The sequence below is a fragment of the Copadichromis virginalis genome, linkage group LG3, assembly GCF_057382275.1.
Source record: "Copadichromis virginalis isolate Kocher_CV1m ecotype Utaka linkage group LG3, C_Virginalis_male_GT1.1, whole genome shotgun sequence".
In the NCBI taxonomy this organism is placed as follows: domain Eukaryota; kingdom Metazoa; phylum Chordata; class Actinopteri; order Cichliformes; family Cichlidae; genus Copadichromis; species Copadichromis virginalis.
The window spans coordinates 43914011-43940836 of NC_140620.1; the positions used below are offsets into that span (position 1 = coordinate 43914011).

Here is a 26826-nt window from a genome sequence, read left to right on the forward strand (position 1 = left end):
CAAGATTGTGTTCAGCTGTCTGTTTTATAAAGTAAAGATAATACTTTTTTCCACCAACATACTTGATCTAGCGCCACTTTCTGCGTAACAAGCTCATCATCAGATGTTAATCACATGTAAACTTCTCAAAACTCTAAGCACAAAAGAAAAGCTTCCAACTAAACCCACAAAACCTCTGAAGTTCCGGCCAATGTATCAAACCAATGAAAGCAGTTATAGCTGTGCTCACAACCACACAATGTTATCATGTCATGGGTGTGTATTTGTTACACATTTAAAACCCTGTTCTATAAAACAACAACAAAACAAAAAACAAACAAACCAAAAAAAAAGGATTTCTCACCAGCTACTCACTCAATCAACAGAAACATGAGTATATAGTGAAAATCACAGTGGTAACAAAGCATCTGTTGAAATTAGGGTTCTCATTTTTTGTTACTTCCCTTATTGACATAAGAAATGGCTTATAGTAACGGTTTCAATATATATCACAATCACTGCAGTGATTGGTCGCATCACTGGAGGTGACGAAGCGGCTTATGGGAAAGGCCAGTCTGGTGTCATGGTGTGAGGACAACAACCTCACCCACAACACTGATACGACAAAAGAGATGATAGTAGACAGGAGGAAGAAGAGGAGGCCTCACCAGCTGCTGTTTATCCTGAAGAATGAAGTGGAGAAGGTGAGCAGCTTTAGATACCTAGGCGTCTACATCACTGAGGACCTCACCTGGACACTGAACTCCACACAGCTGGTCAAGAAGGCTCAGCAGTGGCTGTATTTCCTGAGGAGGCTGAGGAAATTTGGTATTTTGGCCAAGATCCTCAGCAGCTTCTACAGCTGCACTGTGGAGAGCAGCCTGACCAGCAGCACAACTGCTATAGACTGCAAACACCTGCAGTGAGTTATAACAACTGCGGAGAAGATCACCAGGAGCCCGCTGCCCTCTCTTCAGAGCATCTACCATCGCAGAGTCCAGAGGAGAGCTGCCTCCATCCTCAAAGACCTCACACACCCCCAACACCGACTGTTCACACTTCATCCCGACTCAACAACTCCTTCCTCCCCACTGCTATCAGACTCTTGAACAGTAATAATAAGTTTTGGACATCAGGTCTTCTCACATATCAAACCAGCATATTAAGCTCATAGCTCTTTTGCACATAAATCTATTTAGCACTTCAATTTTTTTGTCTCCACTTATTTATTAATATTTTGTACTTTATTTACAAATAACACGGCAAAAGAGAAAGAATTTCATTGTACGGAGAAATGCCTTTTCTTTGCACACATGACAAAAAAACGCTTTGAATCTTGAATCTTGGGATTTGGGTTAGTTAAACAGCGGCCTCTGGTGGACGTCTCGGGAAAAGCCTGCCCGAAACCAGACAAAAAACACCCGTGTGCGGGGAGGCCCCAGAGAGAACCGGCGGCTGGCGCGCTGGGGGGAATACAGTTGGTGTCATGTGTGATAGAGTAGTGCTTTTTTTAAAAAGCCCCCCCTGCGCATGTATTCTTTATTATAATAACAACAAACTCGCCGTCTTTCAGGCGGTTGTTTCTTTAAGGATTTTGAGAATTTAGCTTAGAGAACAAGAGTTGAGCTTTGGCAATTCAGAAAACTGCTGTAATCAACTACTGAGGAGTAACATGCACTCAAATTTAGTAAATGTAACATAAGGGATTTATTTATATATTGTGCACCTCCATCAACTAAAGTAACTTACATACCAGATACATTAATCATTAATGTACACCTCGGTATGTGTGACAAAAATTTGAACCATCACAGTTTCATGAATAATCCATGGCAATGAAGAGTCTCACACTTTACATTTCCTACTTTTCCTTCATACATTTTGATTTCTTGTAAAAGAAAGTTTATCACATCTGTTCACATTGTTTCTTATATATATATATAGAATAATGCAGAAAACAGAGATTTGAGATCGGAAACTTTTTGTATATGTATGTATGTATGTATATTCACTACAAGTCAAAAGTTTTTATTTTGATTACTTTCTACATTGCAGATACCAACCGAAGACATTAAATATAGGAAGCATATCTTTGCAAAGATATGCAGCAAAGAAAAACATTGATAATAACTGTAAAGATGTCTTATATGGTATCTGTATCTTATATTGTATTGCAACAAAAATGTTATAACTTCTAACATTCAGCAGGTCAAAGCTGGAGAAGTTTTCTGATTTGAAGAAATGGGGGCATGTTGTGTGTGTTTATTCATAGGTTGTGCCCTGGTTTGATAGCTGTGGTTACACCACTACTTGCTCATTTCTGTCTGCATGGTTTTAGCTGCATCAGAGCATGATGAACAGCTTCACTGTGAGAGAGTCTAATTTAAAACTATTTCCGTGATTAGCTTCATCAGCTGCAATGTAACAGTGTGCTTGTTTATTGCAAAATGTATCCAAAATGCTAGAAAAAGAGAGTGTATTTTGACTTTTCTTCCTTTTAAATTCAGAATCTAATTCAAAATCCTTTTGCTCACATACAAGGTTATATAGTGAGGATGATAATAATAATAATAATAATAATAATAATAATAATAATAATAATAATAATAATAATAACAATAAGCAGGCCCCATCTTACTTTAAAGTCAAGTTAACTGGCTTTATTGTCATTCCAACCATGTGCAGTGGTACACAGTGAAATTAGACAGTGTTCCTCCAAGACTATGGTGCTACAAATGACATTTAAAACAGACAATCAAAACAGGACAACATAAAGTGCATTGTGCAAAAATTGCAAAAAAAAAACCCAAAACAAAGACAGTGCCTCAGCAGAGAGAACAGAACAATACAGACACAAGACAATGCAGACACAACCGTGCAACAGAAAAGTGCAGCAATGACAGTAACTTGATGTATGAAGGTGTGTTTGTGTGTATGAGCCTGTGCAGATAAGTGCTTGGTAGTGACGTGTATGAAGGTATTTGTGTGTGTGTCAAGTCCAGTGTTCAGGAGTCTGATGGCTTGGGGAAAAAACTATCTCGCAGTATGGCAGTGAGGGCCCAAATGCTCTGGTACCTCTTGCCAGAAGGCAGCAGGGTGAAGAGTGTGTGTGTGATGCGTGGGGGTCCTCCACAATGCTGGTGTCTATGATGGAGGGAAGAGAAGCTCCAATGATCTTCTAAGCTGTTCTTACTATCCGTTGTAGGGTATTGTGATCCAATACGGTACAGTTACCATACCAGACAGTGATGCAGCTGCTCAGGACGCTCTCAATAGTCCCTCTGTAGAAGGTGGTGAGAATTGATGGTGGGAGATGGGCTTCTCTCAGCTTCAACAGGAAGTAAAGACACTGTTGGGCCTTCGTACTTATGGAGCTGGTGTTGATGAACCAAGAAAGGTAATCTGCCAGGTGAACACCAAGGAATTTGGTGCTCTTGACAACCTCCACCGAGGATCAATCAATATTCAGTGGACAGTGATCTCTCTGTGCTCTCCTGAAGTTGACAATTATGTCTTTGTTTTGCCCATGTTCAGAGACAGATTGTTGACTCCACGCCAGACCTCATAGTACCATATCACCCCATAAGAACACTTCACTCTCAAACTGCTGGTTTACTTGTAGTTCCTATACTATTGAAAAGTAGGAAGGTTAGGAATCAGGTCAGGGCTGGAATACACAGCTGGAACGTGTATTACTGCTGGAAGCATCTATCTATTGGATTCCATCTACAACCCGGCGCGTTCATGAGGAACGCCTCGGGACGTGACAAATCATCGGTATATTATGCGGACCAAGTGAGAACAGGCTCGAATACAATGGCTGAGATGGACATCGCCGTTCTGCCTATTTCCTTTGTGGCTAAAGATCAGTGACATACACCTTATAAGTTGCTTTTAATTTAAAGATCACAACTCTTTCGAATGATATATGGGTAGTTAACATTTGTACATGTACATTTTCATCAACTCTTTCTCACCTTGAGCCTCATCTCTTGAACTGAACTCAGGGCTCAAACACAATAACATACATAAACATGTTTATTTATTCCAGATATTGTTGCAGTCACTTATTGTCAGCAGATTAGACGTGTGACCTTCCCGTCTTTGGACAGTTGATAACAAGCCGACTAAACAACAGCAACTGGTTATAAGGTAACATTATGCCAGCTAATGTTAGGCTCAGGTGTCCTAGAAATCATACTTTCCCTCTGATAAACACTTTTATTACAATCTTCAATCATATCAGAGTTTTTTAGGTAATTGAATTGGGTAGGATCAAGACGTTTACATGTAGTGGTGAGATTTTAAAGCATCAACATTGGAGCTGGCAGCTCTGTAAAATGATATGAAAAATATAAAATTGAACTTGTCAGTTTGTCTCAAAAAGTTTCAGTGGGAGAAACATGTGAAAGTGAAAAAACGATAAGCCATATCATTTTTTGATTGGTTGACATGGTACATTCTTCCACCAAAACGACGGGCCGTTTTTGTTTTTGTTTTTTTTTGGGGGGGGGGGGGCATCGTGGCTTAAGACTTGGCAGTTCGCCTTGCAATCAGAAGGTTGCTGGTTCGAACCCCGGCTCCGAAAGTCTCGGTTGTTGTGTCCTTGAGCAAGACACTTCACCCGTTGCCTACTGGTGGTGGTCAGCGGGCCCCGTGGCGCCAGTGTCCGGCAGCCTCGCCTCTGTCAGTGCGCCCCAGGGCAGCTGTGGGTACAATGGTAGTGTAAAGCGCTTTGGGGTCCATAGGGACTGAGTAAAGCGCTATTCAAATACAGACCATTAACCATAAGCAGAGAGTGCTTGCTAGCGCTCTTAGACAGTAAACGTGATGAAACTATTGAAGAAAAAATGCGGTGTATGAATGGCACCTGTTTGAACTCATCATCTGTATAAAAGACACCTGTCCACAGCCTCAAACAGTCAGACTCCAAACTCCGCCATGGCCAAGACCAAAGAGCTTTCGAAGGACACCAGGAAAAGTATTGTAGACCTGCACCAGACTGGGAAGAGTGAATCTACAATAGGCAAGCAGCTTGGTGTGAAAAAATCAACTATGGGAGCAATCATCAGAAAATGGAAGACATACAAGACCACTGATAATCTCCCTCGATCTGGGGCTCCACGCAAGATCTCATCCCGTGGGGTCAAAATGATCATGAGAACGGTGAGCAAAGATCCCAGAACCACACGGGGGGACCTGGTGAATGACCTGCAGAGAGCTGGGACCAAAGTAACAAAGGTCACCATCAGTAACACACTACAACGGCAGGGAATCAAATCCCGCAGTGCCAGACGTGTTCCGCTGCTGAAGCCAGTGCATGTCCAGGCCCGTCTGAAGTTTGCCAGAGAGCACATGGATGATACAGCAGAGGATTGGGAGAATGTCATGTGGTCAGATGAAACCAAAGTAGAACTTTTTGCTATAAACTCAACTCGTCGTGTTTGGAGGAAGAAGAATACTGAGTTGCATCCCAAGAACACCATACCTACTGTGAAGCATGGGGGTGGAAACATCATGCTATGGGGCTGTTTTTCTGCCAAGGGGACAGGACGACTGATCCGTGTTAAGGACAGAATGAATGGGGCCATGTATTGTGAGATTTTGAGCCAAAACCTCCTTCCATCAGTGAGAACTTTGAAGATGAAACGAGGCTGGGTCTTCCAACATGACAATGATCCAAAACACACCGCCCGGGCAACAAAGGAGTGGCTCCGTAAGAAGCATTTGAAAGTCCTGGAGTGGCCTAGCCAGTCTCCAGACCTCAACCCCATAGAAAATCTGTGGCGGGAGTTGAAAGTCCGTGTTGCTCGGCGACAGCCCCAAAACATCACTGCTCTCGAGAAGATCTGCATGGAGGAATGGGCCAAAATACCAGCTACTGTGTGTGCAAACCTGGTAAAGACCTATAGTAAACGTTTGACCTCTGTTATTGCCAACAAAGGTTATGTTACAAAGTATTGAGTTGTATTTTTGTTATTGACCAAATACTTATTTTCCACCCTGATTTACGAATAAATTCTTTACAAATCCTAACATGTGGATTCATGGATTTTTTTTTCACATTCTGTCTCTCACAGTTGAAGTGTACCTCTGGTGCAAATTACTGACCTCTGTCATCATTTTAGGTGGGGGAACTTGCACACTCGGTGGCTGACTAAATACTTTTTTGCCCCACTGTAAAGCAAGATATATGCAAAGATATGTGGCAAAGAAAATTGATAAATAACTCTTATATTGTATCTGTTACATCAGCGGTCCCCAACCCCCGGGCCTCGGACCGGTACCGGTCCGTGAGTCGTTTGGTACCGGGCCGCGAGAGTTGAGGCTCAGGTGTGAAATGTATGGTTTTCAGGGTTTTTATCGGTTTTCAGCGTTATTTTGTTACCGTTTTTATCGTTAACTCGGTTTTCCTGGGTCTTTTCACGTGTGTTATGAATAAATCTTCTTTTTTTTCGGTACCGGTACTAGTTTTATTTTGTTGTATTTATCCGCGACACCTTAAAGGCCGGTCCGTGAAAATATTGTCGGGCATAAACCGGTCCGTGGCGCAAAAAAGGTTGGAGACCGCTATGTTACATCACAACAATGTTACAATTTGTAACACTGAGCAGGTCAAAGCTGGACAAGTTTTCTGATCTGAAGAAATGAAGGCATGTTGTGTGTGTTTAGTCATAGGTTGTGCCCTGTTTTGATAGCTGTGGTCACACCACAGATAAAGTTTATTTGTTCATTTCTGTCTGCATGATTTTGGCAGCAGCAGACAAAATTGAACTTGTCGTTTTGTCCCAGAAATTTGATTCTGTTCATTAGTGTTTTCAGTGGGACAAACATTTTGTCACTCATCAATGACTGAAACTAGCAGCACTGACGAACAATGGGCTGGGAGGCCAGTTTCTTGACCATTAATGTGCAAACTGTCATGAATTCTGAATCAGGAGCTCGAGCTTGCACTCTGCTGCATGGGCTCCTACACCCTCTCCTCTTGGAGTTCTCAGTTGCCATGGATTGAGTATGCACATAACTGTCTCACCTCCTGAGCTACAGGTCTTTCTCCTTATCAGGTTTCCCTGGGATGCCAACCACTGTTGTTCCCAGAAGTGGCCATTTCTTCAGTTCTATGTGGCTAGAACTGAAGAAAACTTGGAACCTGACCAGAGTCTGTCCTACCGCTGAAAGACCTCAGCTCCTTGCTATGTGCAAGGTGAGAATGTGTGGTTGTCCTCTAGAGCTATTCCTCTGAAATGCCTGTCTAGAAAGTTAGCTTTACTCTACTTTACTCCTTTTGGAACTATATGATTAACTCTGTGCTCCTTTTTTAAAGTGCTCACTCTTCCTGTGACAACTGCTTCCTGCTCTGGCTTTCCCCGTGACCGTGTTGTTACAAATTCTTGTTGTCACTAAAACTTTTGAACTCCTAGTTGCTTTCCTCGAGTCTGCTTTTGAGTCCAGCTTTTTGTTACAGCCATAAGAGGCTCAAGTACTGACAGTGTGCGTTAATAAAAAACAAAACAAAAAGAAATTGTTAGGCTCTCCACATGAGCTCTTAGACTAATGTCAGTCTGTGGCTGTTCTAGATATTTGTAGAACAATTACCAAAAAAAGTAGCCACAACATGCTCCAAATCATAACCTCAGCCCACCCACTACTTCCCTCAAAATTTCCAGGTATATATTCCTCTTGTTCTTACTCTCATCTTCAAAGCTTACAGAATCAGAGGAAAGGTAAGAAAAACCTTTTGTAATAATGAACATCTTAAGCACAGTCAGTTCTTTGTGAACTTATGATACTGGTTAGTTAGTTTCATCATCAGTAAGCTGCTGTGAGTTAGTTGAAGGAAAACTGTACTTTCCTCAAGACAAACATGATCTAGATGTGTGATAATTATCATTGCTGTCAGCACAGTGAGGATAAAGGAAGCTACAGTTTAGCCTTTTAAACTCATTTTAGCGACTATTCTTTCATACACTAATCTGCATTAGCTTACAGTTCGATAAATGTTAGCTGATGGGTTTTATGTGTAACATGTAATGCACTACAACTGAAAATACCCTTTACATGATAGAATCTTAGACACAGTAGCCAATGAAACTTTGCTTTGTTTGCACTATAAATGAATTCAGATAGCAGCTTGCAACGTGAGAATGAGTCAAGACATAAACTGCATGCCAAATTTAGGATTTGTTAGAAACACCAAGCCTCTCCTGTCCCTGTTTAGTATGCTTGATTGAACCTGAAGTTAGCTAAACTCTCATAACTGTAAAGGAACTAAAAATGCATTTTACAATTGGACTAGCATTTATGTAGCAATCTTCAAGTCTTGTGCACAGTGCTCACCATGTTTTAAATCACATCTTTATTTAGCTCATATTCACATCTACAGATGTACCATTTTCAGTATACAGCTAATTTATAATCATCATTTAACCTAATATGCATGTCTTTGGAGAAAAAGGGGTGGTAGTGTAAATAGAGTTTAGGCCCATATGTTGCAGTCAACAAGTCTGGGAAGGTTTATTTGGACAGACAAGACTAAAGTGGAGATGTTTACGCGTTGTGCACAACATCATGTTGGTTGAAAAATTGAACCTAGCGTTTAAGCCCAAACACCTCATACCTGCTGTCAAACACAGGGGTGGAAGTTTAACGATGGGGCTTGCTTTGAAGTCACAGGACAGCTAAATCCTAACTCAAACTTATTGAATTATATTTTTGTCATAACAAATCTGCAAGCAAAAACACAATCCGAGCAAATAATTTTACTTCATGGGTGCAATTAAATTCCTCATGCATAGAACGCGGCAGCTGCACATACAAAGAAGCCAAGATTCGTGCACGAGTGTCTGCTTTGGACGCCCTGCTGAAGTTTGATATGGCAAGGCAATAGTGCCGTAACTTGGCACTTACACTACCTACCTACCTGGTTGAAGAAATTATATAAAAATTGCAGTTTAATGAGTCAGAACAATGTAAAAAATTGCGGGGATCTCAACAGAACGCTGTATTTTACACCAGTGAATGGTGTTTAAAAGCCTGTTTTCAGCAAGATGTTTCAAAACGGTTCGGATGGGGCAACAAAAGGCCGGAAAAACAAGTGGTGCTAAAAAGAAATAGCTCGAGGGACATTTTAAAAGTAATTGGATTACTTGGCAACAGGTCAGTAACATGATTAGGTATTTAAAGAGCAACTTAGAGAAACAGAGTTGCTCTGAAGGAAAGGTGGGCAATTTGTTTGCTCAGCAAAAACGTCCATTAACAAATTGTGTAACAATTTCAGAATAATGTTCTTCACTGTAAAGCTGTGAAGACTTGAAATATTTCATCATCTAGAGTCATCAAAATCTATATCATCAAAACGTTCAGAGACTCTGGAGAAATCTCTCTGTGGAAACAACGAGGCTGAAAGTCATGATGTTGGTGATCTTTAAGCCCTCAGAGGAAACTGCATTAAAAACAGACATGATTCTGTCATGGAAATCAGTGCATTTCCTCTATCAATTGGGGCAAAAGATCTGAATCACTCTTTATAGAAGTACGTGGTGCAGTGGGTTGCCAGAAATATCAATGATGGATGGCAGTTTGTTCAATCACTTCCTGCTGCCAATCACAGAGCTAGCTTTCCTGAGCAGTTTTTCCAGTGTTTGTGTTGCCAGCTCCAATCTGGCTCCCCAAGAAGACCACAGCAAAGTGCACCGCACTCACCTCAACTGACAGAACATCTCCAATATTCTGGTGAACTCACAAGCTTCCATGCTTGCTCATCCACTTCTTGTATGCAGGTCTGCTAGTTATGTGACGTACAATGCTGTGATGTCACACCCTCTTGTGCTATGTTCCAAATTCATGTAAGACTTCCAGAGTGCTCTGATGACATTGAGAAGGACATCTTCAATTTACAAGGAAAGCAATTATTTTCTGTTCTTGAGATTACTTATTTACATCATAGTTCAGAAAAAGTCACCACATGACCTGTTTAAACTCCACCTCTTTTATTTAGTTGACATGTGGGCGCCCTCCAGAGGCCAATACATATATTATTTATACCGGTCTGATTCAAAAAGGCATTTCTGGTTCAGGTTGTTGCATGTTGAAATATTCTTGAGACGCTGTTAATAATATTGTTAAAATTGAATGCTATTATACAGTAACAGTACTTTAAAAAGAGTAGAACTGTATTTAGATAAAGTTAAGGTCTCCACTTGTGCAGACCGACCACACCAATTCATCCTAGATTCCCTTTGTTGCACAGTGATTATCTATTCTGTAGGAATCTTTAGCACAATCTTTACTTATGTACTAAGGCCACCATGCATTTTAATGAATTTAGAATATAATAAAGCTAACAAAAGACAGAAAGCTTTTTCTGGAAAAAGTAGAGAGCTCAACTTTTATGAATAATAAAGTTGTGCTCTATTTAAAATGATGCCACTTGATAATAGCCTTGAAATTTAATAACAGTGTGTCAAGAATATCATTTTTGCTCCTCCCACAGGCACATGTAAAGCACGCATATGCAGTTTGGAATCAGACCAGCATGAGTCATACATTTCTTGGCCTCTGGAGGGCATCGACATGTCAACTAAACAAGAGGGGAATTTAAAAAGTGGTCATGTGCTGGTTTGCACGTTTTCTCTCTCCTGTGGGTTGTGAGTGCAGATAGGAAACCAGTGTTTTTCTACCAGTGTTTTTCTACATGTACAGCACTTCTGTCTCTTTGCAACATATCTGCCTGCCCCCGTGTTCCTGTATTTTAAATGATGTCACACTTCCTTCGGATGTATTTAAGATTTGAACCAAAACACAAAGATGAAAGCAAATTTGAATTTTCTTTTAGAAAACATGGATGCTGTCCTCTCTGCTGAAGACCATCCAGCTTGTTTTAAGCATTAAGTTCAAATCCTGCTTCTCTGATGGTCTGAGGGTGCATTAGTGCCTACGGCACTGGCAACTGGCTCATCTGTAGAGCTGCATCAGTGGTGAAACGTATACACCGATTAACTTTATCTGCTTCAAGTAAAGAGTCGGAGGGAGTGCAGGTCATGTAGACTGTGCGTCAGATATATTCAATTAGCCAAAAAAGCCCAGAGATAAAGTTTTGTGATCTGCAGATCCAGGACTGGAGACCAGAGTGATGGATCTACAGCAGGCATAACTGAAGTTAATCCAGTGGTTAGCTGCACAGAGATAACCGCAAAGCATTAAAAACATAGCAATTACTAGCACACAGCAGCTACAAGTATGTATGTGTGTAACATACTTATAAGAGCCTTTGGTTTACATAGCATGACATCAACAACCACATCAGACACTAGTTCAGACAACTGAGCTCCTTACCAAGGACAGCCTGCCACATCCTTCTCTCCTGTTCACTCCACAGTCTGTCTGTTCAGAGGACCTGAAATATTATATGGATGAAATCTTACAGTCGAAGCTGAACACAGAGTGAGTGGAGCTCTGCAGCCAGATGTGTACAGCTGTTTCATTTAGTGAAGCACATTCACCAACAACAACATGAACACATTCTATATGAGTTCACATTTTTTAAAATTATGTTTACTCAATAGGCTAATAAACAATTTGATCTTTTTCTTAGGGAAGATGTGGGTTTCTCATTATGTTTTTTGTTTTTTTAAAAATCAGTAAAAAATGTTATACTGTACAGCAGATTAATGTGACGGCAATGCAGAGGCTTCAGAACATGCCTTAGAATCCTCTGATTTAAAATATTTCTTCAACATTAAATGAATCCAGTAACAGTTGTCAGTATTCATTACCAATACTTATTAACATTACTTAATTGCCTGTTGATAATTAATTCATCAAACTTTATTTTTCAAGTTGTAAACAAATACATTTTTAAACAGCGTTTCTGTGGCTACCACAGTGTATCTCAGTTCTATGCAGTAACCTGAAGTGTCCCCGCGAAAGCGTAAAACTGTAGTAACGCGTGCAAAGCAGACACTCGCTCGTGCACAATGGCTTCTTTGTTGGTGCAATTGGTATGAGAAAAATGTCATTCTATACAAACTATCGTGCAACAGGACAATGACTGTAACAGAAAAGAGCTTGACCTAAATGCTGTGGTGAGACCTCTGTATAAATAGACACCTACAAACCTCAATGAAAAGGTGGGCAAAAATTCATGCACAATAAGATATGAGAGTCAAAGTTGTTCAAAAAACAGTGATGGTATGTGCTTAATTTTTCACACAGTGCTTCTGCATTTTTGACGTAGTTATCACTACACAGGGGCAAATATTAATATGTGAAGTGTTTTTGGCCTTCTGATATTGGATTTGCTTAATGTTAAGACCCGAGGCCTGACCTACGAACCAGAATTTGGGCCAACTGAGGAAACTTGAGGTATTATCTGCAGTCTGAATATTGTAAAAGTTATTCACTTCATACTAGGGGAACCACTGGAGACCTAACTTGCTCTGGAGCAGATTATAGTGTAAAATAGAGATCAACAGGTTTGCTTTGAGGCTTCAAATAAGATAGATTTTATTAACATCTATATAAATTTGGCACAAATGCTAAGGAAATTTGTATTGTGTTGATTCTTTTTTGTAACAATGCTTCTTGGTAATAAATATTAAGTGATTGGTAGGCCTGTTTGTTTCCCCTTAAATGGCGCTGCATTTGTAAGGTTGTGAGTAGAGATTGTTGAGATCCAATTGTAATAATGCATAATGATAATACTACTAATAATAATGATAAGACATTTTTATTCATGCTGTCGCTTTGAAATGCTGTGGCACAAAAACTGTTTTGTATTCTAAAGAACAAAACTTCCTGACACAGTAAGATTCTTTTTCTTTTCTTTGGGGGTCCTGTTCTAATTCGTATCACCGCTGGGATTCCTGCCTGCTATGATGGGTCACCGTAATCTAATTGCCAAATAGCATAACTTTATATCATAAAGTCCTGTTCAGTGGCTTCCAATCATCTGTCCCTAATGAAATGGAAGCAGGTTTCCAACTTGGAGAGGTACTAGGGCTCACTCCACATAATGCTGAAACTTGCATCTAGAAGGTCAACAGCAGAGTCGATAGCAGGATGAGCTATTTGGCAGTGGCAGAGACGATTTGGCAGGGTTTTAATGGACCAACCAACATAGTCAACTCAACATAGTCAGATTAAATAAAAAAAATTTAAAAAGTAGAAAGTAAATAAAAAAGGAAATGCAATAATTTGCAAAAAGGATCACATTTCAAAAAAGGTGGGACAAGGGCAAGAAACTGTTGTTTTTAAAGTTTTGTCTGCGTCTGTAGTTTTGGAAACATGAGTGTGAAGTTGGACCATTGGACCACACGTACAATACACGGACGTGGTGACAGCACTTCTTTATTTTACATTCGGTTTTACTGTTTTACAATGGGACACAGACACTCCCGCTCCGCTGTCACGTCCGCTCTCCTCCCCTCCGACTGTCACTGTGAACATAAAGAGGCACAATCACATTCACATCCCCTGTTCACCCCGCCCCTGCGCTGCCCCTGGAGCTCGCAGCATCACCCTTCCTCTGCAGCCGGCCAGAGACCACACCCAAGGCACACAGATATTTTTTGCTCAACAAATTACAATTGTGATGGACCGAGTTGAAAAACAGGAGGAGCCCCGGAATTTAGTGATGGCCCGCTTGAAGCTGACGCTCCGGAGCGTGTGTCGAAAAAAACAACACACTGGTTCAGAAGCACTGTGTCGAGGCTTGCTTCGTTTGGCAAAAGTCACGTGACCAGTGACGTCCGAAGCTTCATTACGCACGTAACTGCTTCGGTACCTGATTCAAACGGATATAAGGAAGTGAATCATCCACGGGATTCGTGGAGTGTGTTGATGGTGACAGAGAGCGAAGAGGTGATCATTCCATTGACAGATATGGAGCCAGCGAGGAAGAGAGGACATTCTGGCGTGTGGGAATATTTTGAGTTGATTTTGCTCAATTCATTTTATCTGCCGAAGTGAAAAACTTGAAATGTCCAAAATCATGTTTTCATAATGGAAATATCATTACAGCATATGACTTTAGGAACACTTCCATGTGAATTAAAGCTAATGAAGACTACAACAATGTATTTGACACTATACGTACATTACATTGCTACAGTTTAGAAAATCATTTTGTTTATTGTTTTTAGGTGATAGTCTGCAGGACCCAGGGATACCTGCATATCTACCAGCTTGCAGTGTAGTTCCTGCACTCCACAGCCTCTTCTGTTCCATGCAAGTGGATTTTCTCCAGGGCAGGAGAAACTATTTCTAAGAAAAGAAACAGACTCAGCCAGCGCACAGTAACACTAATCCTCTTTTTAAATGTAAATAACAAAAGGGCTACCTTACATTGATCATGTTTTTACTTTGCAAGTTCATGATTAGGGGTGGGTTTTGATTATCGCCTTTCTGATTACAATCCATGCTAAATTGAATAAAGTGATATTGATTCATTAAAATCCCGTGTCGATTTGTAAATTAACGTTATTATGCCTGAAACGCCAGCATCTCAGGTTAAACCTCACAACATGTCGTCAAACACCATGCAGCTAAAACAGTAACTGGGAGCAGGTTTACGGATTTATGGCAAGCCGTTAGAGCCATAAATCGCCACTTTCCTAACCCGTTTGGTTAAGAAATGGCGTAAAAAACGCCGTTTAATTATTCAAAACGCCGAAAAAAGCGGCGTTCTGTTCCGACAAACGCCGCTTTTTCCGCCACTCGGATGGTGCGTTCAGGGCGCCATCCGAGTGGCGGAAAAAGCGGCGTTTGTCGGAACAGAACGCCGCTTTTTTCGGCGTTTTGAATAATTAAACGGCGTTTTTTACGCCATTTCTTAACCAAACGGGTTAGGAAAGTGGCGATTTATGGCTCTAACGGCTTGCCATACGGATTCTGCATACAAACGTGAACACAGAGCGCGGACCCGACGCGTCAGAGTCAGATTTTGGTGCGTCGTCGGGTCCGCGCTGTGTTTGCCTCTTTTTTTTCCCGCTGGGTATCTGCAGCTGCAGGTTTCATAACTCTCTGTTTACATCTCTAATTAAGTCTCACATGTGTCAGCTTTCTTTTAATAGATACGAAATTATGGATATATACTGTTAAATGATCAGAATTGTAATATTTCTGACTGAGGCAAAACTTTCCAGATTCCAATCAAATTGAATCGGATCCTGTATCGAATCAAAAATGATTCTACAAATCAGTGACGATGCAGCCGTACTCAGCTCCCTAAGCATTTTCCCTTTCCAGTTCACAATCAATCCCACCCCTAGGTCAAAAATATGTATAGGACAATTGGCCTAATCTAATATTTTGTATGAACCTGTCCAGCTGTCCAGTGATTAAACGACAAGTAGATGGAGGCAGGACTTCACAGCAGGGGCATACTCCATAATGTGCTGTGCATTCTCATATGTATATTATATATATTGCTCACTTATTGTATTTACCAACATCAAGGAGTTATGAGCAAAGAAAGGCCACACCATAGTGCATGTTTAAATAGGGAAAGTTTATTGATCAAAATGTATTACGCAGATACGCATTACATTTTTTTCAGCCCCCCAATCGAGAAAACAAAACCAATTACATGTTCAAAGCAACGGAACGGTGGCCCAATATCAGAGAGAACTCCACTCTTGAGTGAGCAGTGATAATTGAGCAGTCCGTTTTATTTTGCAGATTCAAGCTGCTCTTCAAAATTTTCACCACCAGATGTCACCGGAGAGGACTGTGTTGAAAAGCTTCGAGTAATGAACCGTTTTTCAATACAAGCTTCAGTGCTTCGGAAAGCTTCATTTGGCCATCACTACCAAATGACTGCCCAAACATACATAATTGACCTAAACATGAAATGACATACAAGGGTATATATATAATGGCTGATCAGACCATTGTGACACATGAGGGGTAACAAACAAAACACAATCATAAATCACAAACGATGCAGTACAATCTGGTTTGTTAATAAACTAAACACTAAAGAAGAAAATCAAAAACCCCATTAAACCCTAAACTCAAATATTTAATTAAATACAAATACTTTGTTTTTAAAGTAAAGAAAACACACATTCCCCCCTTCAGCAGGAAGTGGTGGTGTGGTCCAATTATCTTCCTTTGTATTTAATGGTTTCAAACCCTGGCTACCATTTTTTGTCCAGCAATGCCCAGGGATGATGGCAGGTAAGAAATAAAAAGACAAAAGTTAGTCAGAAAGCAAAGAAATTAAGTAGTATGAATACATAAGTAAACTAAATGTGCGCACTTACAAATAGAACAAATGTATCCAAACCAATCAATGAAGTTATTGGCAACTAAAATGTATTACTATGTTCAAAATGAAGAATGAAAATACAAAAGTTACCGACTTTAGAGTGTGGCCACGGGTTTGGCCATCACAACAATATTCCAGTGATGTTAATAATAACATTTTTGGTTTGGCAACATTTTTTACATCAGACATCTTGTAGCCTGATGTAAAAATACTAGATCCTTGTTACAGCCCAGAGGACCTGGCAAACAAGTTAGCCCCTGTGTTACTGAAATACATCAACCTTTTAGGGATGCTATAGACACATGTAAAGTCTGCTGAAGAAATGAACAACAATGAGACAGCTGGAAGCTAGCTAAAACTTTTCATGTTTCCATATATTTTTTGGATACAAGTTAGTTAAATGCAATTCAATCTAGGTGTCAAGGCTGTCTGCAGGCAGGCAGGATAAAGGACCCAATATGCAGATTCGTGGAGGCGGAATCCAAAGTCCACTGCTTTATTGCAGGCCAAGTCACAAAACGGAACAAAACTTAAACTGAACCATGAACGCTGAGAACAGAAACACACAGGCCAATCTGAGGGTACGACACAACACTGACACAAAGAAACATAGGGCTTAAATACACTGAGGAAGTCATCAAGGAATTAGAGACAGGAGGGGAATACAGCTGGGAGGAATGAGACCTAATGAGAAAGGGGGAGGGACGCTAGGTAACGCTGACATAAGACATAACCCTTCAAAATAAAACAGGAAACAATTCACAAAGACGCAGACTAAGAAACACGGACTTTACACAGAGGGAACACACGGGCAAAGGCTAAGCACAGAACTAAACCTTAAACCAGAATAAAGTGAAACATAGATTTATAATAATAATCAACAAAGCACAACAAGAGAATCAGAAAACAATCCATAATGCAAAATTAAACGAAAACATAAGAACTCAGAATCCTGGGTCAGAATGACCCAGAACCGTGACACTAGGATTTTCTTGTCATCCATCCAAGCATCCATCCATCGCCTTCTGTTTGTCTGGGGTCAGGTCATCAGGGCAGCAGCCTAATGGAGGATGCCCAGATCTTTCTCTCCCCACCCACCTTCTTCAGCTGATCCGGGGGAACACCAAGACGTTCCCCTGGATCAAGGTGAATGCAGTTTATAAACAGAGTTCATGAGTTTTAAAAGATATACTCATAATTTTAGTGTCAAAGGTTTTTGCAGTGATTTACACTAATAAGGAAATGTAAAAATATCCACACTATGGACAGTAATATCTCAAACCAGCTGTTATCTTTTTCATATTTGATTTCTCCGTACACAGAAGCAACAACCACTATAACCCTTCAATGCGTCTCCATTTCTACCCTCTTTCCTCCAGAAATGGCCGTCTACCAGCAGCCCACCCAGGTAGTGACGGTCACCACCACTAATCTAAACCATGGGACTTGGAGCACTGGCCTCTGTGATTGCTTCAGTGATATGGGCACTTGTAAGTTAATCTAGCAAACTCTATAAACAGTAGTGGTTTTTGCATTAACACTCTCCACAGACTTTTATTCAGAGAGTCTTGAGTATCTGAGGATCTAAAGTTGGGGCTGAAGTCAGCATATAAAACACAGGATGCACAAGCCAGTAATGAAAGGACAACTTATTCAAAGTGAAGTAAACGTGTTTCTGCATATTCTTCTTCTTCCGTCAAGGTTGCTGTGGCCTTTGGTGTTTTCCCTGCATGCAGTGTGATACAGCCAACAAGCACGGCTGTTGTTGCTGCCTCCCAGTCCTGGATGTATGCTGCGTGGTGTCGTCTTTGCTCCGCAAGTCCATCAGAGAGCGCTATGGGATCTATGTAAGGCTGGGAGTGGGGGAGGGTCAAGGTTATTATTGTTAGCTAAAAACTAAACTGAGGAGAGATAACCTATAACAAAGGCCGTGTGAGGTGTTGAGGAACCAGGACACCCTGATAAGAAGTGGGCTCCTGGAACAAGACAGCATAAATGGGTCCTCGCTTACTCGCTAACGGAGATTTGCCACATTAATGCGGTTTTAACTCGCTAACGCTGACAGGACTAATATATATATTAGTCCTGTCAGCGTTAGCGAGTTAATGCGGATTGCCCCGTGCAAGGCGCATTAGCATTAACGTGTTAGCGCCTTGACCCTCCCTCTTAATTATTCAATTATAATTAAAATTTAAATCATCTGCGTACTTAGTTTTCATGAATAGTTGGATGGGCCATTGCTATGAATTGTGCGATTGTGCTTCATTCTTGTCTCTCACTCTTCTCCTCTTCCTCTTCTCCATCCTGCAGGGCTCGTGCTGTGATGACTGGTGTAAAGCATTTTGCTGTTACATGTGTTTCTGGTGCCAGATGCATCGCGAGGTGAAGATCAGGAACGGCCTGTAGCTCACCATCTCAATGATGGTCACCACTCAAGTTGTCAGAGGACAGTATGTAACCATTTTGGCGGTTTGTTGGGTGAATATGACAAAGTTATTTGGTATAATTTTAAGATGACACAATAAATATGAAAAGTTGATTTCTGCTTCTACACTATTAGGCACAAACAAAGAATTTAGCCTGACACACAAGCTGCTTTTTCATCGCCACTTTAAGAATTTCTAAGTTCCTGTGCTCGTGTGGTTCAGTGCAATATGTAGAATCAAGATTTTTTTAGCTTTGGCAGCACGTTGGGTATAAAATATAATTGAGAACGTTTGTTTACTCTGGCCAGAAAAATCTGTGTAATTTCACATGCTCACAGTTATTGTAATCTTTCTGAACTTTTGCTGAAATAAAAAAATATTCATCTTTTTTGCTCAGGTTTCTGTCTTGATGTCAAGTCTGAATATTTGAGTCCTTGCCTCTGTGTTAATTAGCATCCCCTCATGTCTCCTCACTCTCAGCTCTCTAATATTTCTAGTATGTTTTTTTTCTAGTATAGGTTTTGGTTAGTTTTTTCGGATCCCCTTTACATTCTTGCATTTTTCATTTGCTCATCGTCCAAATAAATGGTTCATTTTCAGTTTAACCTCACCTTCCAATGAGTGTGCATTTTGGATCATGAACACTCACCTCTTCAAGTTTTGACAACTCACCCTTGACTTCTAAGTTGGATTCAGCTTATTTTAATTTTATTTATCACATATCATAGTGACAGATCATCATAATTGCTTTATATTGTAAAGAAAAGACCCAAGATTGTGTTCAGCTGTGCGTTTCAGTCAGGTAAAGACAATACTGTTCTCCACCAAGATACCCGATCTAGCACCACTCTGCTTAACAAGCTCATCATTAGATTTTAATCACATGTAAACTTCTCACAAAGCACAAAGAAAAAGCTTCCAACTAAACCCACAAAACCTCTGAAAGTTCAGGGAAACCCACGAACCCATGAAAGCAGTTATAGCTGTGCTCACAACCACACAAAGTTATCAGGTCATGGGGGTGTATTTGTTACACATTTAAATCCCTAAAAACCGACAGTTAGGGGATGCAACATGTTTATAACAGCAGCAACAAAATGGATCTCCTAGGGTAGTGATACAGAAACTGTCATTTTTTTTTAAAAATAATGAAAAAATAAATAAGAAATGCAAATGGCCTCATGTCCCAAACATGTTTTATGAGGAATACCTGGAAGGTGAATATATTACAACTTTTCATTTTAAAGATTTTGAAGAAAAACAACATGTGGGGTCATTTTTGACCCCACTAAGGGTTAAACACATAATGTATGATTGGATAAACCTTTAGTAACCAGAAGAAGCATTCAAATAATATATTTTACAAGTCAAGTGTGGACTTACGGTCCTTTGTTTTCTTAGCAGTTGTAAAGTGATCTAGAAGAAAAGGGGAGGTGTCACACCGGTTCCTGTATTGTGTAGCATGCTGGGATATTACAATAAAAGTGTATCAAATGAGTGTAAAATGTCGCTGTCTTGTCAAACTGGGTTGATTTTCAGCAGATCACACAGGAATAAGAAACAAACAATCAAACAGTTACAGAGCCAAAAATAACCATGATCGTGGTGGGCATGCACCGTCATAAAAGCACCACTGAAACGGCCCATTATCAGGAAGAGGACGGCGACTGGAGAAAGAGGAACTGCAAGACTGCCGGCGTTTGGAACGAAGCAGGAGTCTCTAATTGCCGCGGCAAGTGGTTGTCGGTATCGCGCGTAGCTGGGCGGCGGCGACAACAACAACAACGACGACGACGGCGGTGGCGACGGCTTGTTAAGGATCTCCGGCGGTAATACACAGGAGCTGTGAGCGCACCATTTCCGCACCCAGCGTCCGTTGGCATCGAGCTACAGAGCTGCGCGAAGCGTTCGTTCGTCACGAGCATTTAACTGATTTCAGTTAAATACAAAGCTCTTGTGTGAGCGGCTTTAGACCGACCCGAGCAGCTGATCGCACCGGGCGTCACATCATAACGTGCTACGAAACTCATCGTCAGTGTGAGCGCGCGGCTCTGACCACAGCTGGGTTGCTGTAAGGCCATCGCTCCGGGAAGCACCAGCGGAGACCTGCGTACCGCGACCAATAACCAAATACCTGATATCATCATCACTTGGCTCGGTGCTCTGAGAGAAACATGCCAAACTCAACTTTACAGCTGCGTCGATTCGGTGAAAGCAGTAGCCGTGCGCTCTTTCCACTTTCACGGGCTTTCACCTCATTCTTCGGCCTGAGCCGCAGAGTTGTCTTTACCTGTGGACACATTCTCGGCTCGGTAATGCGCGGTATTACGCTCCATTCTCTCACTCTGACCATTCAGCACGGTAATCATGTGATAACCGTCGACATCCAAAGAGACGCAAACACGGGAAATCACACCTTTGCTCTCAGGGCCTGACAGGTGAACGCAAATGACCCAAATATGCTTCAGCGGGAAATCTGCATCGTAACCAAACGCTGTATAACCGGACGTGCACCTCGCCAGCAATCAAACTACTTGGGATGATCCAGTCAGCGATTATCGTCATTGACCAGTTCAGCACCATCGATTCCTCCAGTGCTCCAACTCAAATTAAACGGAAGAAGAAAATGACTCTGTACCCAGTGGCGTGTCTAGAAAATTTTTGTTGGGGGGGCCAGGTAGGGGCACAGATTTGGAGAAGGGTGGCAGATTTAATTGGCAGATAATGTTTTAAAAAAAAATTCTACCAACCCTTAACCATAATTCAATAATCCTATAAACCTAATAACCAAATGCACTTTTAACTCTTATTAGAATGAGATTTTAACCACTACGGTGCAAAGTTTTTAGATACTGCGTTGATAAAGTACAAGAGATACAATCAGTGCTTTGTCAGTGTTTACTCAGCAGTCAAGGACAACAATATTTGCATAGTATTTTTACTGACATATAGTGCACAAATGTTTTGGGCAAAAACATTTTTGAAAATTAAAATACGAACATTTGTAACAAACAATTGACAAATTAGCCAATGCCAATGCAAAACTTTATCTGCCTGTTAAAAAAAGAAGATAATCTTCTCACAAACTGGTGTTTGATTTTGAAACAGGAAAAAAGTGGGGAAACAACTGAAAAGACTAACATTTGAATGAAACCTGAAAGCAAGTAAATACTTTCTATGCTGCCTTATCGTAAACTTTGGTAATATTGATAAAGAACAACACTGGCTGATGATAAAATACAGTCAGCTGGCATGGTGACACTGCCAGTATTAACCTGCAGGGCTGGACTGGGACAAAAAAATTGGGCATTTTTACTACAGACCGACCCACCAGGTAGTAAAGCCATAAAGACTTTGACTGAAAACAAACCCTGTTGTGACAGTGATGTACAGTCTTGTTGGTATATGTATGATTTCTATACATTTTACGTCAGATAAAAACTTTGGTTGTAAGATTTAGATAATTATTTAATAAAAACTAGGTATTTTAAATGAGAATAAGAAAGAAAAGTATTTCTTTGTGCCCACCTTTCCCTGTTAATGCCCTACCTGGCCCCCTGGCAAAACTTTGCTAGACCCGCCCCTGCACAGTTACCAGCTGTCTGCTACATAAAAAAGGATCCTGGTGTTATTTGTCTCTCAGAAACAGTTCATAACTTCCCTTCAACTCATTCATGTCACCTAAAAGGTAAACCTGTTTCTCCATCACCTGTTCAGCTCTGATGGTTCAGTAAGGACATCTCCTGGTTTCATCTTCATGTTTCCCTCTCACCACATATCTAAACAGACATCATGACCAGCAGCTTTACAGCTGTGGCTCCAGCAAACATCAGCTGATACTAGAAATTAATATTAAATACATTCTAACAACAGCCGATCAAGCTTAAACGTGCTGCTGTTGTTTAGCGCAACATCTGCTGGTTTCCTCTTTCTGGCGCAAAGTGGGCGATAAACAAGAGAGAAAAGCCGATCAGCTGATCATTGATCAGTTTCATGATTGAAGTAGCAACAGGAGAGGGAGGGGGAGAGAATGAGAGAAGAGGCAGCTGTGCAGCATAAAGACAGAATAAATCCAGCTTTGTGTCTTTTTTCCATTCTAGCTAAAGTCCGGGACAAACTGCGTCTCTTCTCAGCTCAATACCAAACGTGTAATATTTTCTCTGAATGAGGGACCATTCCATTTTTTTAAGGAGCCGTTGGCAACTCTACTAACCTTATGAATAAAATAAAGTTCACTATCAGTAACATCATAGCACCCACCCAGCTGTATAAAAACTCCGTCAAACTGGCTAGAACGCAGTATGAGTTATTGCAACTGACAGTAAAAAGTCAGCAACATGAAAATAAACTCCACCTAAACTTGGTTTATATCTGACCCAGATAGACTGCAGGTCATAACTTCTTACCTGAAGTTCAGTTCACCTGACACTCGGACTGGTGGCTGCTTCGGGTCTCTCCTCCTGCCTCCCCTTCCCTCATCCACCTGTTGCCTCTGTGGAAGCCCCGTCATAGCCACCACCAAACAACGGAGTTATTTCTACACATCGACCTGCATCTGGCCAATCCACCACCTCTCATTGTTCATGCCATTACAAAAAAAATAAAAAATAAGTCACTGGGGATATGCCCGGTATGCCCGATGGCCAGTCCAGCTATGTTAACCTGCAACCAAATCTGCAGCTCCATACAGCAATGTTACGACTTAGATTATATCTTATAACGCATAACTCTTATGTTAGCTGCCCTCAGTAGCATACTGTCTGAAATATTCCACAGCTGCAATAATTCTTTAAGTGTTATTTTTTCCTTGGTATTCTAATTTCACCGAAGTTTACTAAACTCAACAAACTTGATATTACTTACCGGGACATTTATTCTGTCCTCATTTTCTTTCACCGAAAAATTGTTTCCTGCAGTGCCATCTTTCGCGCTTGGCTCTCCTACCTTTGCTAACGTGATGCGCATAGCGCAGAAGCGATGCTGCATTCACTTACACTCGGATATCTGAGCGTCACCGTGAAAACATAATCGGACATTTGATATTTGATTGAATTTTATTGTTTTGCCTTTGGGGTGGCACCTGGGGTGGCCAGTCTGGTTTGGGGGGTGGCCTGTGCCCCCCCAGGCCACCCCGCTGGACACGCCATTGTCTGTACCGCTGTTTTATGTGTGCTTACATAATAAAGAATTTACTTCATTTTCCCAGTTTCAGTCGTTTTGTTTTTTTTGTCGTCTCCACTTTTCACCTGTTGAAACTTTGTCCTGGTTTTTCAATAGCCGTGAAATGACATCCCATAATGCAAGGGCGTAGATTTGGTTTTGGTATTGTTGGGGGCGGATGATTCCACCACCAAACACCTGCCCTGTTTCTTTTTTTCCTTTTCGTTTTTGCTTCTTGATAAAAAAAATTTAAAAAAAAGGAGAAATATACTTGCCTACATGCTATTCTACATGCTTTTAAACCATTTAAAATTACAATTCATAGTTTTATATGTGGATTATATAATGTTAAGTTACTATTAAACAAATGACTAAGTATTTTATACTTTAGTTTACTTCAACCATATTCCATATAAATCAGATATCATACAAAAATAAAAATAGCTTCAAATACAGTCATGACAATAAAAGAATATGACTTTAAGGACTTAACAACATTACTTCATTTATACAATAACATCTCTGATACATTAGCACTAAGGGAACACTGAATGACCTGGTGGTTTTTGTCCATAAAACTACTCATCTAAGATTACAACAAAGTAAAAGATCTCTCAGCAAAATTATGTTAATTAAATTAACATTTTAGGCACTATTGCCCCGATCAAGTCAGTGAGCTGGGATGTTTTACTCTAAACATGAACTACTGTTACAGCAACAGACATGGACTACTGGTGTCCCACACAACAACTCGATGTCCACTATGTGAAGGAGCCAAACACATGCCTTCTCCTCTCATTAACTGAGATGAACTGCTGGCATATTTGTTTTACATGTATACTGTCCAGTCTCTCCTGGTGGACATGGTAACGCGTTATTCATGGTTACATACAATTTTAGACTGATGTGGGCCAAAGCCTAAAACGATGTGCCGGGAGGTTGCTGTTCTTCCCGGCTCAGATATTTGAAGTTTGCACAGCTACATTCTCGCCTGAAAAAATTTTAAAAGTATATTTTGCAACCCAGGAAGAGAGGGACACTGAAATTCGGGATTGTCCAAGAAAAAACGGGAGGGTTGGCATGTATTACCTTGCATAGCCTGTAACGTTATTATGATAGACACATTTTATGAGTGAACTTGACTTTAAGTCACTTACAGGTTTCTTTGAAAAATACTTTATTATATCCAGGTTCTTTTTGCTGCCATCCTCCTCTCCTCCTAGCAGGTCTTCACAATACAGGATTGCCGCTGCTAAAACTAGAGCTCCCCGAAAGGCACAGCCAATCACATTGGCCATATTTGTCACATGATATAGGACTCCAGTACGCAATTTAACTCTTTCTGCACTGCTGGGTGAATGAGACGTTGACAGATCGCTTTTTTAAAAATTATTTCTATCGGTTTGGTTTTTCTTTACTCGAAGAGATCAAATTATTGGTGATGACAATTCAATAATCGCTGGATATTGGTGGGGACATGTCCCTTCCGTCCATGCCAAATCTATGCCCTTGCCATAATGACTGTCTAATGTGCTTCCACACTAAACAGCTAAAGTAAGGGGGGGGGGGGTAAGGGCAGCTTGAAAAACCAGGACCTCATTTCTCTAATCAAATAACTACTTTCATTAGCTGTATTCAGTCTCGAAGCCATGGATTAATCCTCATCAGAAGATCTGAGTGTGAGTTGCTGTGTTTTAGCCTTCAGTGTATAAACTCTCTATGCTACTTTATGCATGTACAGTCTGTACTTCAGACTCAGCACAACAGCGACATCTAGTGGTTTGATACACTTACAGCAGCCCGTTAACTCCACTGGATGAATGATCATTGTCCATTCATGCATTAACTGGAGGTAACTGGAGCTTTCTGCACGTCCAGACTTTGTTTTCGACAAACCCTTTATATTTATTTCCCTTCATAATAGACTATGTGCACGTTAGCATATGCTACTTCCGGTGCGGAAACTCCTGTGGGGAGCTTTGTTTCCGGAGTCCTATTCGCGCCCTGTTTACGGTCCAAAACAAGTTAAGCAAATGAATGAATCAAGCGGCGATTTACATTTCTATAGATGTCTTGGGCATTTACCCAATATGTCTGTAAATGATGTTCATCGACTTGTCGATATTTTTTCCCCGTGCCTCAGAGCAAAAGAGAAAAGGGATTCAAATGTTATAGTTCTCAGTATCTGTAAACAGTGGTCCCTCGTTTATCGCGGGTGTTATCTTCTAAAAATAACCAGCGATAGGTGAAATCAAGTAGCCAATTTTATTTTTTGACAGTGCAAAACGTTTCGTGGACATCATGGACATACAGTACTGCACTTCAGAGTCACACTGCTAGCGATCGATGCAGCGATTCTGTACTGTAAAGGAGAGACGTCACGGGGGAGATCGTCTGCAGTGATCAGGACGCAGGACACAGTGTGATGTAAAAAAAAAAAAGCATGCGAACTTGCACTAAAAAATCTGCGAACCAGCGAGGTGACAGCTGAACCATGTTATAGCGAGGGGCCACTGTAATTTTGAAGGTAAGTCACAACATATCCTTCTTAAATACTAATGTATAGAAACCGTTACCAGCAATCATTCATTTTTTGTGTGGCTTTTTTTCATGGTTTGTTAACACATATCGACATAACGGGGAAACATCTGGTTTGACTATTCTTCACCTGTAGTTTGAATGCTGAGCATTTGCCTGTTTAAATCATAAGACCAGTCAGTATACAGAGATGTGCTTCTGAATGTGGACGATGTGTCTTCTGCTGCAGTAATGCAGTTCTGCTTGTGTTGAGTGATGTAAACAACTGATCGATCTGAACTCTTTAAACGTCAAAATTGATCATTAGATTTTTTGTGACACAACAGCGGTGAGTGTTCCCACCTTCTGCTCTTTGTAACTTAACGCGATCTTTCCGTTTTCGAGTTTTGGACATGATTTTGGAGTATATCTTCGCAGTAGCGATTGACCGCAAAGTAAAGCTACCAGAAATGT

At 40.8% G+C, this 26826-nt stretch overlaps 1 protein-coding gene and 1 long non-coding RNA gene across 2 annotated transcripts; one reads left to right on the plus strand and one right to left on the minus strand.

Moving 5' to 3' along the window:
- The first annotated feature begins 15851 nt into the window (after positions 1–15851).
- Positions 15852–19075, plus strand: LOC146714912 (placenta-specific gene 8 protein-like). Its single transcript, XM_085451261.1, has 4 exons — positions 15852–16158; positions 17629–17739; positions 17951–18096; positions 18560–19075. The coding sequence occupies exons 1-4, from the start codon at positions 16149–16151 to the stop codon at positions 18653–18655; spliced, it is 363 nt and encodes a 120-aa protein (XP_085307387.1). The 5' UTR covers positions 15852–16148; the 3' UTR covers positions 18656–19075.
- A 2657-nt stretch (positions 19076–21732) lies between these two features.
- LOC146714913 (uncharacterized) lies at positions 21733–23814 on the minus strand. The gene is made up of 2 exons (XR_014918885.1): positions 23539–23814; positions 21733–23167 (listed from the first exon to the last, which is right to left on the minus strand). It is a non-coding gene; the product is annotated as an uncharacterized LOC146714913 (long non-coding RNA).
- Between the last annotated feature and the right edge of the window lie 3012 nt (positions 23815–26826).

Bases quoted from the DNA above. Each gene is read 5' to 3' on its own strand.
- LOC146714912 (XM_085451261.1), top strand. The intron at 17,740-17,950 runs GTAAGTTAATCT...TCTTCCGTCAAG, and splicing joins CTTCAGTGATATGGGCACTT to GTTGCTGTGGCCTTTGGTGT. The intron at 18,097-18,559 runs GTAAGGCTGGGA...TCCATCCTGCAG, and splicing joins GAGAGCGCTATGGGATCTAT to GGCTCGTGCTGTGATGACTG.